At 48.3% G+C, this 18,109-nt stretch overlaps 1 protein-coding gene across 4 annotated transcripts in view; it reads left to right on the top strand.

The window, feature by feature from the left end:
• Positions 1-276: 276 nt before the first annotated feature.
• The window catches only part of Rab31 (RAB31, member RAS oncogene family), a 117,855-nt gene continuing 100,022 nt past the window's right edge, over positions 277-18,109 (top strand). Inside the window, exon 1 of one of the 4 annotated variants that reach the window (XM_027397764.2) lies at positions 277-517. In XM_027397764.2, coding sequence (XP_027253565.1) covers positions 479-517 — 39 coding nt within the window. In that variant the 5' untranslated portion in view covers positions 277-478. The remainder of the gene's footprint in view (positions 518-18,109) is intronic. The other 3 variants (XM_027397763.2, XM_027397765.2, XM_027397761.2) reach the window with 3 other exon arrangements.

Here is an 18,109-nt window from a genome sequence, read left to right as displayed (position 1 = left end):
CGCCGCCTCCTTGAATCTCGATGGCAGGGTGTCACTTGGCGGTGGGACTACCCAGCGACTTGGAAGCGCCTTCTTAGGACCACAGCCAACAGCATCAACCGTGCGAATGGCTCTTTATGACGCGACCGGCCGCGGGTTCAGGTCTCCCAGGGCTGGTGGTGTCCGAGCGGGCTCAGATCTGATTGCGGGAGGGGACGGTCCGCCCGCAAGTCCGGGGTTGGGTGGCCACCGGAGGCGGACGCCGACCGGACCCGGGCGGAGCCGAAGCCCGGCGGCTAGGCTGGACTCGACGCGCCGCCGGGAGGAGCCGGCCGGCGGCACGTGACCGACCGCGGAGGCCGCGGCCCAGAAATAGCCGCGGCGACAGTTCCGCCCCGCGGCGGGCGAGCCAGAGCGCTGGGAGAAGGCTGGAAGCAGGCTGGGCGCGGTGCGGCCCGGACGATGCTGCTGAGCCCCGGCCGGGCCCGGCCCAGAGCACATGATGGCGATACGGGAGCTCAAAGTGTGTCTTCTCGGGGTGAGTCTTGGCTCCGTCCTGCGGGGACCCCGGCTCCCGCGCGCCTTTGTCCCCGCGCGCGCTGCCCGGCCCCCGGCGCGCTCCTGCCCGCGCCCCGCACTGGCCGCCCGCGGGTCCCAGCTGCTCCCGGGCGGTCTCCGATCGCGCCGTCGGCGGTCGCGCGTCTGGGAACCTTGGGCCTCGCCAAGTTGGGGGGGCTGTCGAGGACCAGACTGCCGCCCCCCGGGGCCCCTAAGGCTCTCGCTTCCACCACGAAGGTTCCCTCCCTGAGGAATGTTTACGTTACTCCCCGGAGGCACTGGTTTAACTCTGCGTCCCTCGGCGGTGGGTGGGTGGCTGGTGGCAATTGCTTTATTCACTCAGAAAACAAACCAACAAATCAATCCTTCCTAACGAGGGTGGGCTTGGTCTGACTGCAGAGAGGAAAGAACGAACTATGTGTGAACTGTGTGTCCAGCACACTTTTTGTGCAGTGGATGAAAAGAAGCAGAACGACCTCCTCCCCCTTCTCATCACTCTTCCCCTTCCAAAATGAGTCTTTCTTAGTCCCAAGAAACAGAAGCAGTCAGAAACAAAGAAAGAAACAGCATCCGACCCGACCCGTGCGACCGCGGGCCAGACCAGACTGCTCACCACACCAGGCTGTGCCTTGAAAACCGCCCAGGGGATTCAGTGTTTAGGGGGGTCACTTCCTTGGGGCTACCCACAGCAAATTCCGGAAATCTTCCAAAATTAGAGCTGGTGTTAAGCCATGTTTTCTGTAGCCTTTGGCATCCACACGGGGTGTACGGCCCTTGACGTTGGCAATTCTGGCCCTGCAAGGAAAGTATTTAACAAATAAAAGAGCAGGGTAGGGTAGGTCCACATTGGTTCTTCTCAAAGAAATGCCAAGGGGCCTGTTAAGATGGATGTGTGAGTGTATACAGGCCATGACTGTAGATTAGGTTCGAACATACCGAGGGCCTGTGGCCTCATCTGGGCTTCGATGGACCCTTTGGTGGAAGAGTCTTAGGAACTGACCCCCACACTGTCCTTACTGTGTACCACCGGTTGCTGTGACTTGTGGGGAATCCCAGGGGGTCGGACAAAGGCCCTTTCTTCCTCTTTAGTGTCCAGGGAGGCTTCCCCAGGGCTCCTCACCGAAGGAGGCTGTGCTGTTCTTGCCTTTCTCTCTTGAACTTCTGGTGTTAAAGCAGTAAGCTTCATGTCTTCCGGGCTGTCCCATATAGTCTAGACCTAAATCCCAAGAATCCATGGGAGAAGGGCCTTTGAAGATTTAAAAGGAATGCCGTGCCCCAAAGAAGGAAGAGGAAGCTTGGGTGCGTGGGGCATGTCACGACTAACCTTGGGAAAAGATGAAAAGGGAAACATTTTTGGCTCTTGGGGGTGGGTGACACCTTCTCCTTTGCAACCTACCTAGGGGCACACTCATGGTCCCAAGACATCACCCTTAGTTTTCAGTTTCATTGTTTGTGTGTCCTAGTGGACAGTGACCAGGTGGCAAGGGCTCAGGACCAGAAGCCAGGGGGCCTGGTCTGTCTTCTGTGCCAGGGTCTGGAAGAGATGAATGAGTGGCTGAATTGTAGAATGGACACCGCATCCCTTTCTCTTTGAAGGCAGAGAACTATCCTGGATGATCTCTTTAAGATATATGTGTGACACTGCTGCTTCCCAATGGTCTGTGATGCAGGAGCAGATTATAGCAAGCGGGGTTGAGCCGGGGCCAACTGAAGAATCTCCCCCTTCCACCCTCTCTCTCTCTCTCTCTCTCTCTCTCTCTCTCTCTCTCTCCTCTCCATAAACATGCCATCTACACCAGCTTCTTGGAGGTGGTGCCTTATTTGGATCGCTGTCTCTTTGTGATAGGCCTACAGGCAGGAATTACTGGGGGTGGAGGATTCTGTAACAGGGAAAGAAGTAATTTCTGGAAGTTTTGAAACTTCAGTCATTTCACTCCCCATCGGTATCATCCTGGTTTTAGTCTTATTGAGAAGATATTTTATTGCAAAGAGCAGAAGAGCGCGTCCACATTGAGTACTAGTCTTCAGGCTCCCTGGCTTGGCGGGTCCTTTTCTGGGCCAGCCTGCATCTCTAGCGGCTTATCTAAAATAGGCTGGTTCTCTCTATGAGATGGCGCCTGAAGGAGGGCTATAGCCCTGGTGTACTGTCTGGATTTGAGAGATCCTCTGGGCCTGAAGATGGGTGAGGGAGTGAGCCCTATGGTCCTTTGAGGATTTTAGCAGGAATCCTAGGGCCCCTCTGTTGTCATGGTGATGGTGACTAGTGCCTGTAGGTGGCACTCAGCTATGTCACACCTTCCTGAAATCTTAGTGTGATCAAGACCCTGCCAGCTTTACCCTCAGTAACAGAGAAGGTGACAAAGTGTATTTAGCACCTAGCAAAGCCTTGCCCTTGCTGCAGAGGCTTGGTGGCTAGTCTGTGCTTGGTCATTTGTTGGAAAACATGCTCTCTGCTCAAGGCACAGGCTGTTTTTAGGATGGGTCCTTGCTGGTCGCTCTTTGCTATGGTCTCAGGCTCCTGCCCTTGGGTTGGAGGATTTATTGTAAAAAGTACAAGTGTGAGTGGGCCAGGTGGCACGGTCTCTATCTGTCCCTGTGCTTTCTAGGACCTATATGCTCCTACTGTTTACTTGGTGTGTCTGACTTTGTTCCTTTTGATGAGTGCTCCAAGTTGGATTGGCATCAGCCTGCTGGACTTTCTCTAATAGCTTAGTGTATTGTCTGTTTGTTTGTTTGGTTTGGGGGGGGTAGCATTTAAGATAGGTTTTCTGTGTGAAATAGTTCTGGATATCCTGGAACTCTGTATGTAGACAAGGTTGGTCTCTAACTCAGAGAGACCCGAATGCCTCTGCTTCCTGAGTGTGAATGCTGGGATTAAATGTGTGCCACAACTTCCCAGCACTGTATTGGCTGGTTTTATATCACCTTGATACAAGCTAGAGTCATCAGAGAGGAAGGACCCTCTATTGAGAAAATACCTCCATCAAATCCATCAAATACAGCTGTAGGGCATTTTCTTAGTGGTTGACGGGGTAGGGCAGGGCCCGATGTGGGTGGAGCCATCCCTGGGTTGGTGGTCCTGGGTTCTGTAAAAAAACAGGCTGAGCAAGCCATGGAGAGCAAGCCAGTTAGCAGCTCTTCTCCATGGCCTCTGCGTCAGCTCCTGCCTCTAGATTCCGACCCTGTCCTGACTTCCTTTTGTAAGGAACAATGGTGTGGAAGCCGTATAAACCCTTTCCTCCCCAACTTGCTTTTTGGTGTTACTTTTTGTTTTGTTTTGTTTTGTTTTTGTTTTTTCAAGACACGGTTTCTCTGTGTAGCTTTGGAGCCTATCCTGGCACTCGCTCTGGAGTCCAGGCTGGCCTCGAACTCACAGAGATCCGCCTGCGTCTGCCTCCCGAGTGCTGGGATTAAAGGTGTGCACCACCAATGCCCAGCTCGCATTTTGATGTTTCTTGTAACAATAGAAACCCTAACTAAGACACTTAGTGGTCTAGAAAGTCGAGGGCTCAGGAACATGGTTTATTTCTGATCCCTGTTATACATCTTTGGGCTTTCTCATGTTGATGCCACATGCGTCAGTGCAGCCAGCCCTTCCCTGGGGTCAGTGGGCACACTGTGGAAGCTAGCCATGGTTAGGGGTTAGGGGAATGTGGCCAGGGGCCAGTGAACACTCAGGATGCAATAAGTCACAGTTTTGCCAATAATGTGCCAGGCGGGCTGTCACATCATGGCATCTGTACTAGTATTATGATATAGGATGCTTAAAAACAACCCCTCCCAACGTACATTTCAAACATGAACAAAACAGTATTGCAGTAGCTGTCTGACCCTCAAAGGTGGAGAGCTTCCCAGCAGATTGTTCACAGGCATAGCCGTGTGGCAAGGGCAGGAGATGGAGACAGAGAGGAGACCAGGAGGGGGAGGGGTAGCCTATTTCTTTTGGCATGTGTGCTTGTGCTTAAAAACCTGCTTCCGGATGGGATCTCGAAGAGGTTTGTATTTGTGCTTTGGTTGTCTTGACAACAATTTAGAGATCTCTGCTACTTCCTTAGCAGCTGAGTGAGAAGTTAAAACACAACGGAGGGCTTCCCGGCTTCTGGTGAGGAGTGGTGGAAACCTCTGTCCGTGGCTTTTCTTAGTGTCTATATGGTGTGTCACCAAAGGCATGCACACACTCAGGATTTCCTGAGACATCCGGGTGCTGGGAATGAAGATTTGTGTAGGGCTCGTCCAGGGTAGGGCTCTGTGAATCCAAGGGCACTTAGGACCCAGAGTAGGCAGCCTTCTGTCACCGCAAAGCTCGGTGATGGGAGGAGCTGTGTGACGTCAAAGGGATTGCTCTGGTGCAGTGGTGAGCCCTGGCTATTGCCAGCATCTGACAGTGTTAAATGAATGTGCTGGAAATTACTGGGAATCCATGCATAGAACTGTGGGTTGCACTAGGTAGTTACAATCTTAGTCTGCTTTTTGTTTCTATGTATCAAAATACTCCAGGCTGGACACTTTGGGAAACCATTACTGTGGTAACTGTAGAGTCCCAAAACTATGGCCCTGGCCCTCTGTTTGTATCAAATGTGTGGGGAAGAGAAATTAAAAATGGTAGAGACTCGGTGTGGTCAGTGGAAGAGAGGTTGTGTTGGGGGTGGGGTCCCCATTTTCCTCCCTCAAAGCCTTACACTAAGGGAATGCTCAAACCCTTTCCAGTCAGAGTGTCTGGGTTCCCTTTCTCCAGCTTCTTCCCTTTCTCCCCTTCTCCAGCTTGACTTGCTGACTTGCACTATCGCTCCGTACATCAAGGGACAATTCTAGCATCACGCCATCAGTACCGACTATGGATGCCAGTTTCTGTGCACACAGCTGTTCTTGCCATCTAATGAGTGACCTCTGCCTTGGATAGGGACCCAATTTACCTTGCCCACTTCTTCAAGTAGAGCTAGTGCAGCATTCTGCCTGGGCAGGTGCTCAAAGGAGACCTCAGCAAGCAGCCTGTTCCTCCAGCCTCAGGACCCATTGTCTCACAGGGCCTTCCTTATCTCCCTGTTCTGGTTCCATTCTGTTGCTGTGATAAACAGTATTCTGACCAAAGGCAATTTGGGGCAGAAAGGTATTTTTTTTTTTTAGTTTACACTTCTAGGTCAATCCATTATTGTCTCTTTAAAAAGCCCCAAATCTCTAATCTGTGTGCTCCTGTAAAAATGAAAAATAAAATAAAATAAAAGTAAAGAAACAAGTAAACATAAAAAGTAAATACTCCTGATCCCAAAATGTAAGAACCAACTAAGAATAATCATATTGAAGTAAAGCCAGGTGTGGTGGCACAGACTTTTAACCCCAGCACTCGGGAGGCAGGCGGATCTGGTGAGTCTCTGTAAGTTCGAGGCCAGCCTGGTCTGTATAGTGAGTTCCAGGACAGCCAGGGCTATGTAGAGAGACCCTGTCTCCAAAAACAAAACAAAACAAACAAAAAGAAAGCCATACCCAAATCCACGTTCTGTAGTTCAGTGTCTGGCATCTGGAACTCACTTATCTTCCAGGTTCCAAAAAGCTCTGAGTTCTGCTTCTCCAGCTCTACCATCTGCATAATAAATAGTTTGTTTCGACGGGTGTAGGTGGCACGCCTTTAGTCCCAGCACTTGGGAGGCAGAGGCAGGCAGATCTCTGTGAGTTCGAGACCAGCCTGGTCTACAAGAGCTAGTTCCAAGACAGCCTCTAAAGCCATAAGAGAAACCCTGTCTTGAAAAACCAAAAAACAAACAAACAAAACAAAAGTTTGTTTCATAGCCTTAGGTTGGCTCCACTTGACAAAACTGGCTGTTGTCCTTGGGAGTCTTTCTGTGGCCACGGCAGCGCCCACAGCACTGGCAGTGAAGTTGTGCTTTACTTCGGGTTTCTTGCCGTGTTAAAACACAGCAACCTAAAGGGACTTGGGGAGGAAAGGGTTTATTTCATCTTACACTTCCTTATCACAGGGAAGTCAGGGCAGGAATTGAAGCTGAGGCCCTGGAGGGTGCTGTTTACTGGCTTGCCTGTCATACCTTGCTCAGCCTGCTTGCTTATAGTACCCAGGACCACCGGCCCAGAGGTGCCTAGGGTGAGCTAGGCCCTCTCACATCACTCACCAATTAAGGCAATTCCCCACAAACTGGCCTACAGGCCAGTCTAGCTTGTGTCAAGTTTACAGAAAACTAGCCAGCATAATTGACCCTTTGCCAGCTTGACACAAAAGCATCTAGAGAGCCCTTTCTTTCTTATGTGTTCGCAGGATGGCATGCTAATATTAATGTTACAATATAAAACATTGAAAAAAAACAAAAAAACAATATAAAACACTGAAACTTTTAAAAGTCTCTTAGTCTTGTTTGTTTTTCAAGACAGGGTTTCTCTGTGAAGCTTTTGGATGACCTGGAACTCACTCTGTAGACCAGGCTGGCCTCGAACTCACAAAGATCCACCTGCCTCTGCCTCCCGAGTGCTAGGATCAAAGGTGTGCTTCACTACCACCTGGCTTTAAAAAGTTCCTTTAACTGTGAGCTCCTATAAAATAAAAAATAAGTCACAAACTTCGTACAGTCTCCAAGAGGGATGAATCATGGCACAGTCATATTTAACACGGGCTATAGCACCCTCTCCTTCCAGTTTCCTTGACGGTGGGTGGGAGACTTGGGTTATCAGAAAATTGAGGGCAGGCAGGAGGGTGGATGAAGACATGGTGCATCACTTTGACTTTCATTGTGGTGAAAAAATACTTGAGAGAAGCCGGGCGTTGGTGGCACATGCCTTTAATCCCAGCTTTCGGGAGGCAGAGGCAGGCGGATCTCTGTGAGTTCGAGGCCAGCCTGGTCTCCAGAGTGAGTGCCAGGATAGGATAGGTTCCAAAGCTACACAGAGAAGCCCTGTCTCGAAAAACCAAAAATAAATAAATAAATAAATAAATAAATAAATAAATAAAATACTTGAGAGAAATAACTTTGGGAGGCAGCATTGGTCTTGGCACACTGCTTCCAAGTCTGCAGTGAGGCAAACGTCATGGCCGAAAGGGCATAAGGGAACCAAGCTGTTCACCTCAGTGTGGCTATGAAGCAGAGACAGACAGACAGACAGACAGACAGACAGACAGAGGGAGGTATGGGACAAAATGGGGCCTCCAAAGACCTGCTGCCGAGGACATGGGTGACATGTAGCAATTGTGGGGTTGAGTGGAGATGACAGGTAAAGTGGGAACACTAAGAGGTGAGCTTGGGTCAGAGGGCCTTGGAATGTGGGTTTCTGCCTTTGTGTAGTGTGAAGTGGCTGGTTTGGCACCAACAGGACAAAGCTCTCTGTGGTCACAGCAGGAAGGTGTGTTTTTATCTGTGCAGGACTTACCAGGCCACCGTTCTAGGAACGGACCATTCTCAGAGTTCAAAGTGGGGTGTCGGGAAGACATAAGTCCACGGATATGATCTCAAAGTTATGCTCTTTCTGTTTTCTGTGTGCTTTTTCATCCCTCCCCCCTCCTTCCTTCCCTCCCTCCCCCCCTCCCTCCCTCCTCCAGTAGATTGAACCCAGGGCCTTATGAATGAGCTCTGTCACTGAGCTACGCCTGCAGCTCCAGTGTGCTGACTTGTGAAAAAGATATAAAACTCCATCCTGGATCTTCCAGGTTGTCATCTTTTAATAGAACTCTGTGCTGCAACTTTGAGGCTGGTTTAAACTGGCATATGAAGAGGAGAAGCACAGTTAGTGTGGAAACCCCCCCCCCACAACACACACAAACAGATCAAGTGCCTCTCTGGCAGGTGCCATGGGTATCCTTGGGTATCCTCTGAGTGCCTGCTGTGTGCTGTGGACCTTTGCAGAGATGACAAAGGGAATTGTGACCTCTGCCTCACAGCCTAGGACTGTCAGAGAAAAGGGAAGCAGGGTCAATGATGGCCTTAGGTAGGATGGAGGGCGTGGTCTTGGGAGCCAGTAGCAGATTTTCAGCCAGACTGCGTGTGAGTATGTGCATGTGTGTGTGTTAGCATGTGTGTGTATGTGTATATGTGTTAGTCTGTGTGTTAGTTTGTGTTTGTATATGTTGTGTGTGTGTGAGCATGTTGTGTATATGATGTATGTGTGTGTTGTGTGTGTGTGTGTTTGTGTTAGTGTGTGTTTGTCTGTGTGTATGTTGTGTGTATATGTTGTGTGTGTGTGTTAGTCTGTGTGTGTATATGTTATGTGTGTGTGTGACTGTTGACTGTTTCCATAGTGAGCAGTGACACAGTTGGATTAACCCTTTATGAGGATCATCTCAGTAGACTTGTGTCGGGTGACCCACCAAAGTATGCAAGAGTCTGAGAGGTGACAGTGACTTCTGAGTGTGACAGCCAGGCAGTATCCCATGCCAGCTGAGTTTTGAAATAGAAGACGACAAGTGTCTTGGACAGACTGGAGTACAGCACACATGACACCAGAGGCATGTCGACTTTGGAATGAAGCCACCGGAGAACAATGTCCTCTGTTGTGGGGAGCTGATATTAGTATATTAATGGGGTAGCATTGGCTTCATAGCTTGCTCTGCATTCAATCACCACATCGCTCTGTTTGGGCAGGCTTAGGGTATGGTCACTGTGCACGCTATTTTCTGTGCCCAGTTTCATTTTCACAGCAAGTAGTTAATGTTTACACTGGGTTCCATGCTTTCCCTTTAAGAAAGTCAAGATATGAAAGGGCTGCCGGGTGGTGGTGGCTTAGTCCCAGCACTTGGGAGGCAGAGGCAGGAGGATCTCTGTGAGTTCGAGACCTAGCTAGTTCCAGGACAGCCTCCAAAGCCAAAGAGAAACCCTGTCTCAATAAACCAAATTCCCTCCCAAAAACCAACAACAACAACCCCCCCAAGAAAAACCAAAAAAATGAATGGAAAGGGCCGCACAAGTCCTGCTCTGATTGTATTTGCTCTGACTCAGGCCTGTGGAAGGGGCAGGCTGTGCTTCTGTGGCACAGGTAGAAGGTGTAGGTCCTGTCTGAGGATGCTCAGTGTCTGTCAGGGCAGGAGCTGCTGGAGGTTTCCATACTTAGCAGTGACACCTCGGAACTCGCTTTTGTGAGGGTCAACCCTGCAGTCGTGTTTTGGGACCGTCCTGTGGAAGCAGACTGTGATTGTGCCATGTCACTAGTTTTTCAGGTGTCTGTGAAGACAACTTGAGAATACTAGATAGACGAGTGGGTCTCCACGGACTTTTGAGCAGGGTCTCTCTCCTGACTTCCCTGTCCTGGTGGCCCCTTCAGCTGCCTTGTTATGCATGGTACATGCACGAGGCTGCTTCCTTTGTCAAAGACGACGTGGCAAAATAAAGCAAAGAGCACATTAGGCTTCATTCATAAAAAGCATTCTCATGAGATGAATAATTTTTTAAAGATTTTATTTATTATGTATACAACATTCTGATTCCATGTATATCTGCACACCAGAAAAGGGCACCAGATCTCATTACGGATGGTTGTGAGCCACCATGTGGTTGCTGGAAATTGAACTCAGGACCTCTGGAATAGCAGTCGGTGCTCTTAACCTCTGAGCCATCTCTCCTGCCCCGAGATGAATAATTTAAAGGCATTCCAAAGCAATAATTTTTTTGTTTGTTTTTTGAGTGAGGGTTTCTCTGTGGCTTTGGAGCCTATCCTGGCACTCGCTCTGGAGACCAGGCTGGCCTCAAACTCACAGAGATCCTTCTGCCTCTGCCTTCAGAGTGCTGGGACTAAAGGCGTGCGCCACCACCGCCAGGCGCAATTCATTTTTATAAGGAACTATTAAGAAATATGACATATCAATTTTTAAAAGTCCTTATGCCCCACCTCATAGGCTATGCTTAATAAGAGGACTTAAGCTACAATAATATATGCTGAAACTAAGGTTAATTTTAATGTCATTGGATTTATAAGCCAAAATGTAAATGTTATGACAACAGAACTGTCTTGCCGTACGGTTGCTCTGCGTGTTGTGAATCACAGGAGTGACGTGCTTTGGGGCTTTGTCTCTGATTTGCTCAGCATAGCTGTGCCACCTGAGATGCACATAGCCTAATTCATGGTTACCGACAAGGTTAGTGCATATAGGGAGTTCTCTGTGTACTGACTTTGCCAGTGATCTCTTCCCTAACAAAAACATCTATGGGTGAATCATGCCTGGTGATGCAGGCCTATAATCCCAGGGGCCTAACCAGGAGGATAGCAAATTCAAAGTCTGAACTGCAAAGTAAGTTTAGAGTCAGTCTGGGCAACTTGGAGAGACCCTGTCTCATAATGAAAGGTACCACAAAAGGCTTGGGGATGTAGCCAGTGGAGAGCACATGCCTACATCGTGTGAGGCCCTGGGTTTAATCCCCCCTGCTGCCCCTCCCCCTAAAAAGTCAGCAATTATAAACCGGCAAGCATGATAATGGTCTGCCATGGTTCTCACGTGGATCTTGGCAGTCTTGGTAGTGAGGGATCTGAGCACAGCCTTGGGTTGAGGCCAGAAGTTGTTCTTTTCTTTCCCACTCATAGAAAGCCTCAATAAGGTAATTAAGAAGGATGTCAGTATATATCGTTAATGAGCCTGCAATTGCTGCAGACTATGAAAAAAAAGGTAATATGCCCACAGTCATAGCAGTGTAACTCAGGGTCTGTGCTGAGCTTTGGTGGCTCATTTCAAAGCAATTTGGGGTCCTGTGGGTTGAGTACATCAGATGGGCCGTTCTGACTTGCAGTTTCTGTGTGCATTGCAACGGCTGTGGCTAGAGCCACACAAAAGCTTTGTCTTACACATTCCTGGTATCCTGGCTGGACTAGTGAATCAGGCATCTTTTTCCTTGTAACTTTTTCCTACCCAGGTCATCAGAGTTGTGTGTTGCATGGCTGCTTCCACAAAACATGCTCTGAGACCCCAGGGTGGGCGGTAGCTAAAGGGCTCCAGTGTCCAGCCTCACAGGTCCCAGGATGACATTTCCCCTTCCTGAGAACCCACTGTCATTAGGCCAGTCTAGAAGCAAAGCAGGAAAAGTAGACTCACATCCCAAAATGGAAAAACAGCAAGAATTTGTGATCTGTGGTCACAAAAAGGGGGGGGGGGGCTGGAGAGATGGCTCAGAGGTTAAGAGCACTAGCTGCTCTTCCAGAGGACCTGGGTTCAATTCCCAGCACCCATATGATAGCTCATAACCATCCAAAATGAGATCTGGTGCCCTCTTCTAGCCTGGAGAAATACATGCAGACAGAATACTGTATATAAAATATATATATATATATATATATATATATATATGACATAGAGTGGGCAGTGGTGGCACACGCCTTTAGTCCCAACACTTGGGAGGCAGAGACAGGCAGATCTCTGTGTGTTCGAGGCCAGCCTGGTCTACAGAGTGAGTTCTAGGACAGGTTCCAAAGCTACACAGAGAAACCCTATCTTGAAAAAAAAAAAAAAAAGACATAGTTAGTGAGGACAATCTTGGATGGTCTAGAGCTTATTATCTTCCTGCCTCAGCCTTGCAAGTGCTTGGATTGTAGGTTTGCACCACCATGCCTCCTGCCCATGTTTAATCTCTCCCGAGTAGGTGCTCTATGTACCTAACAACAGGGGATTGTGGGGGCAATTTCTATTATCATGTCCATTTTCCTGAGGGGAAACTGAAGCTCAAAGTTGTATAACAAACATATGGATGCTCCATCAATAAACGATGCTTCAGGCTGGAGAGATGGCTCAGAGGTTAAGAGCACTGACTGTTCTTCCAGAGGTCCTGAGTTCAATTCCCAGAAACCACATGGTGGCTCACAACCACCTTGAATGAGATCTGGTGTCCTCTGCTGGCATGCAGGCAGAAGACTGTATACATAATAAATAAAATCTTTAAAATAAATAAATAAATAAATAAATAATGCTTCAGCTGGGAGGTGGTGGCGCACACCTTTAGTCCCAGCACTCAGGAGGCAGAGGAAGGTGGATCTCTGAGTTCAAGGACAGCCAGGGCTACACCGAATGCCATTTCAAAAACAAACAACCCAAAATATAAAATTTAAAAATTTTAATTTTTTTATTTTATCTGCTTTGGTGCTTTGCCATGGGTGTTGAATCCACTGGAACCAGACTTACATACGGTTGTGAGCTGCCATGTGTGTGGGTTCTGGGAATTGAACCCAGGTCCTCTGGAAGAGCATCCAGTGCTCTTAACTGCTGAGCCCTCTCTCCAGTCCTGAGATTTTTTTTTTTTTTAAGTCTATATGTGTCTTGGGACTGAGATGTTGCTTGGTGATAGGGTGCTTGCTAAAAATGCTCAAAGTATTTGGCCCCCAGCACTGCAGGGAGACAGACCAAGGGAGCAGGGGTATGTTTAGTGTCCTATTGAGGCCATGAGACGGGGGGGGGGGGGGGGCGGGGGGGGAGGGGGGATTTCAAAGCCTACCCTGAAGTGACACACTTCCTCCAACAAGGCTACACCACCTCTCTTAATCCTTCCCCAAACAGTTCCACCAACTAGGCACCAAGAATTCAAATATACGAGCCTCTTGGGGCCATTCCTATTTAGGCCTCCACAGGGGGTGAACTTAAATTTCAAAAGAATTCTTTGAAATAATCGGAATGATGGCTCACGTTTGTAGCGTGTCTATGGGAGGAAGGTTCGTAATGTCAGAGACTTGGTCGACGCTTTTTTTTTTTTTTTAAAGATTTATCTTTTATTTGTTTGTTTGTGCATTCTTAATAAGTGCATGTGTCTGTCTGTGTCTGTCTGTCCAGATACCCGAGGAGGCCAGAAAAGGGTGTCGGATTCCTAAGAGCTGGAATCAGGGGTACTGGTGCACACTGATGTGTACGCCAGGCCCTCTGAAAGAGCAATAAGTGCACTTAGCCACCCCACCTCTCCAGCCCTCGTCAGCTTTGTCCTTTGAGAGGTCAACATGATGGTTCCTCAATTCTGAGCACAGTGGGTTATGAAGAGGGAATGGTCTAATCTTGAGAATAGCAAGAGGATCTGGTTATCTGTCACAGGTCTGACCACAGGGGCGGGGCTAACCACAGTTGCCAGGCCACACTGGGCTGCTCACCAGTGAGCAGCACGCTTGCATTCAGTCTTCAGCACTCCCGCTGCGGTAGCCTGCAGCGTGGTGGTGTGAGGGACGGGTTACTACGCTGGTGGTCTTTTGGGCTGTCCCACTTTTCACAGCTCCCTTACCAAGAAACCCTGTGACTTTAACTGTCTCTTTTCAGTTCCTCCTAGGCTACACAGAAGCACTGTCATTTGGCGCAGGAAATGTCAGCTTACAAAACTTGATCAAGCAGGAGGACCGGACGGCCAGGGTGGGGCCTGTTAGATTCAGAAGTTACTTGATCTGCTATCGCAGGGGTATAAGCTTAGCTGCCAGGGTGGTCGGTGGGAGGTGGATGAGGTAAAGGAAGGGAGGACACCCGCTGACTGGCAAACATCACTTCAGTTTCCTTATTTGTAAAATGCTGACACTTGTATGTTAGTTTATTCTCTTCTCTCTGAGACAAAACGCACACACAGTGGTAGCAGTGTGCCAGGGAGGCGGGTTTATTTTTACTCACTGGTGAGAGGGTTCAGTCCATCATGTCGGGGAAATTGTGGATCTGTGACAGCAGGAGTTCACAGTGGCTGGTCACATCTCAGGAAAAAGCCCAAAGCAGAGGCATCTGACTGGAATAGCCAGTCTGTGGCCCAAGCCCAGTCCTCAGTGGCCCACTTCTGTCAGCCTGACCTCACTTTTAGGGATTCTACAGCCTCCCCAAACAGTGCCACTAGCCAGGGACCTCGGAGTAGCATGTGAACCTCCAGGGGATGTATTCCACAATCATGCTAACAGGAGCCTTTGCTGACATGTGGCTTTCAAAAACTTTTCCAATCGGCTTCTTCCCTAAATCTATTTGACAGTCCAGTAGCCTTAAATGGATTCTTTCCCAAGGAGGACTTCTGAGGAGCATGGGGAAGGAAGAGCCTTTGGCTGAGTGTATGGATACCACAGGGTTTCATGACTTTCTCCAGTTTCATGCCTCCAGTTTCTGTTGGCACTTGTTCTCCAGTGCACTTACCCACGCACAGCCACACACACATAATTAAAAATAAGACAAATCAGTTCATTAAAACAGGGAACTCTGTCACTGTTTATAACAGCTTTTACATTGCTTTCAAGAGTGTTCAAAACAGTTCTGTCAAGACTTGAAAGTGTTTCTTGGATTGTTGAGACAGAGTATTGATTTGTAGTCCACGATGACCAAAAATTCACTGTCTTTTACCTCAGTCTCCCAAGTGCTGGGATTATAAGTGTGTGAGGTACTGCATACGACTCCTGCTTCCTGTTTTTTTTTTTTTTTTTTTTTTTTTTAAATATATACAAGAGTTTTGTCTGCATGTGTGTCTGCACACCAGAAGAGGGCATCAGATATCACTACAGATGGCTGTGAGCCACCATGTGGGTGCTGGAAATTGAACTCAGGACCTCTGGAAGAACGTTGATGCTCTTAAGCTTTGAGCCACCTCTCCAGCCTTTTAAGTTTCATCTAAGGGCAGGGTTTCTCTGTGTAACCCTTGCTGTCCTGCCCTGGAGACCAGGATGACCTCAAACTACAAGATCCACCTGCCTCTGCTTCCTGAGTGCTGGAATTAAAGGCTTTCGACACCACTGCCCAGCTGAGAACTGAAGTTTTAAGCTTGACCACCAATGATTGAGTCAATTATGCTGCATGATGAAGCTGCCACCAAAATCTGAAAGCAGCACAGGGCTCATAGTGTCTGCAGGGCTTCCAGAGAAGGTCTAGAACTTCTGTACCTTTTTTCTCATTCCTCAGCCTGTACGTCTCATGCATACCTTACGATAAACCAGTGAGCACCTTCCCCAAGTCCTCACCATAAACCAGTGAACACCTTCCCCAAGTCCTGTGAACTACTTAAGTTAACCAAAGCTGGGTGAGAGGACGTGGGACCTTGCTTTATAGCTCTCCTATGAGAAGAAAAGGTTAAAAACAAACAACACCCACACAACCTGGGGCTCTTGACTAGCACCTGGGGTGTGTGTGCTGGGGACAGTCTTGGAGACTACCTTCAGCTTGTGGGATCCCTGTGAGATCTGAGAATGACTTGGATGTTCAGCGCATGCCCACTGAAGCACTTAGCTGCCTAGTGGGTGGGTGGAAGCCCCCCCCCCAACAAGGTGATTGATATAAGTGTGTTGAGAGGCCACACTAGGTGGGACTGCCTTAATTGGTTTTTGTTTGTTAGTTTTTTCTGAGACAGGGTTTCTCTGTGTAGCCCTGGCTGTCCTGGAACTCACTCTGTAGACCAGGCTGCCCTTGAATTCAGAGATCTGCCTGCCTCTGCCTCCTGAGTGCTGGGATTAAAGGTGTGCACCACTTACCACACTCCCTCCCACCCCGAAAATTTTTTGATCTTGTGAATTTTGAGATAAAGAACCAGAAGCTACGAAGGGAACTACCTTTTAGTCTTTTTTTTTTCTTGCAGCCCAAATGTGTAGCTCGCTCTAATAACACATACTGATTTAATTGACCCTCTTAATCTGATGGACTTTTAAGTACTTTGTCTTGTGTATGTGGATCTATGTCTGGCTTGTACACTGAACTATTAAAAATTTACTTATTTCTGAATTTTAAGAAATTCAGAGTCATTAGTTTGGCTATATTTTTTCTTCACATATGCCTCCTATTTCCTTACAAAAGGCAGTAAGCCATTTTGGGTAGCAGATGTTCAAAAGGGAATCTGTCTATGTAGTAACTGTGTTGTAGAATCTATGGCTACAGGCAGAAAGACCTCAGCAGGTGTTATTCTGAGGGTTACAGACACATGGTCCAGATCTGTCCCTCCACGTCATCTGTGTGGTGCAGCCAGTGTGTGACTTTAGGTTGGAAAACAGAACTTGCTAATGCTTAATGAAAACACTGTTCTTTCATCCCTCAGCCAGCACCAAACTTAAGGGGCAAATTGGAGATTTCTTTTTCTTTCTTTCATCCTTTCTTCCCCCTCCCTCCTTCCCTCCTTTCCTTCCTTCCCTTCTTTTCTCCTTTGGCTTTTTGAGACAGGATTTCTCTGTGTCCTGGAACTCGATCTGTAGACCAGGCTGGCCTTGTACTCGCAGAGATCCTCCTGCCTCTGCCTCCTGAATGCTGGGATCCGACGGCTCGTTTCTTACAATAGTAATTGTAGAGACACAGCATTTCACAGAGTGCTTTGAACTTTATTCTGTCTTGGACAACATGATTATAGAATTGTGGAAACTGAAACTGCGACTCCCATTTCCTGACAACCAACCTTCTCCCTGAGAGGAGTGGATGGAGTGACATACAGATGACGTCCAAGGGTTTGGTGTTGGTGCCTTTTGTGTCTCAGATGCCCAGGGAGATGGTGTTGCCACTCGGTAGCTGAGTCGTGTTGGAGAGAAGGAAGATATCTCCATTCTTAATATCTGTGGGCTGAGTCTGTGAGATAACAGAATCTGAGAGTGCTGCTTGGACCTCACTGGAAATGAGATGAGAACCGCGGGGGAGGCCTGTCAGTCTGGAATCTGTTGCCTTTGTGTTGTTATCTGCCGGTTCCCATGGCAGTAGCCCCCAGGGGTAGCTCAAGCTGGCTCTTCTCTCTGGACAGGTTAGCTACTCAGCATTGTCAGGACATCCCAAATACTTTCTCTGATTTTTTTTCTTCTAGTTGAGAAATTCTTTTAGCAAAGGATAATTTATTCCCTTTACTGAGACACCGGAAGAAGGAAAACTCCTTCACTACTGAAAGCCGGTAGAGCAGTTATCTGCTTTTTGTTTGTCTGCACTGAGCTTGCTTTGGTAACTAGGGTAATTTGTGACTGACTGACTGACTGACTGACTGACTGACTGACTGACTGTTTCAGCAATCTGTCCTTTCTAAAGTTTCTCATGAAGCGGCTTCCGTGGGGCCATGAAAAAAAGGAGGTCCTTTCCGGGAGGGTTTTGTGTGTTTGTTTTGATTTTTGGTACTAGGGATGAGTCCAGAGTTGCACAAGCTAGAAAGCACCCATCTCCCATTTACCCCTAGCCAGGGTTTCTCTGTGGCTTTGGAGGCTGTCCTGGAACTAGTTCTTGTAGATCAGGCTGGTCACGAACTCACAGAGATCCACCTGCCTCTGCCTCCCGAGTGCTGGAATCAAAGGAGTGCACCACCACCCCTGGCTCAAACATGTTTTAAAATACACACATTTATAGTAAGAAATTACCAATACGGAGTCAGGTAGAAATATAAGGGTATTTAATAGGGAAAAGCCTTACTTACAGAGCGAACCAGCCAGCCGGTGGTAGTCTGTACAGCAAGAAGCAAAGAGAAACCGAAACCGAAAACGCAGTCCCCCCTACTCACTCTGACCATGCCCTCACAAGCCCTTAGGTACTCTTGTAGCCAGCCCCTAAGAGGCGTGGCCTACACACATTCATAAAGAATTCCCTCTCTGTCTGTAGATGCTCCTCAGTGTGCAATGAGAATGCCTCCTTAATAAGCCCATCATTATAGGCTGAAAATGTCAGTGTCAAAAATGTAGGCACCAGCCAGGCGTTGGTGGTGCACGCCTTTAATCCCAGCACTCG

Source organism: Cricetulus griseus, chromosome 2 (genome assembly GCF_003668045.3).
Source record: "Cricetulus griseus strain 17A/GY chromosome 2, alternate assembly CriGri-PICRH-1.0, whole genome shotgun sequence".
NCBI classification, from domain to species: domain Eukaryota; kingdom Metazoa; phylum Chordata; class Mammalia; order Rodentia; family Cricetidae; genus Cricetulus; species Cricetulus griseus.
Note: the sequence above shows the minus strand (reverse complement) of the source record. Positions and strands in the feature narration are given on the sequence as shown.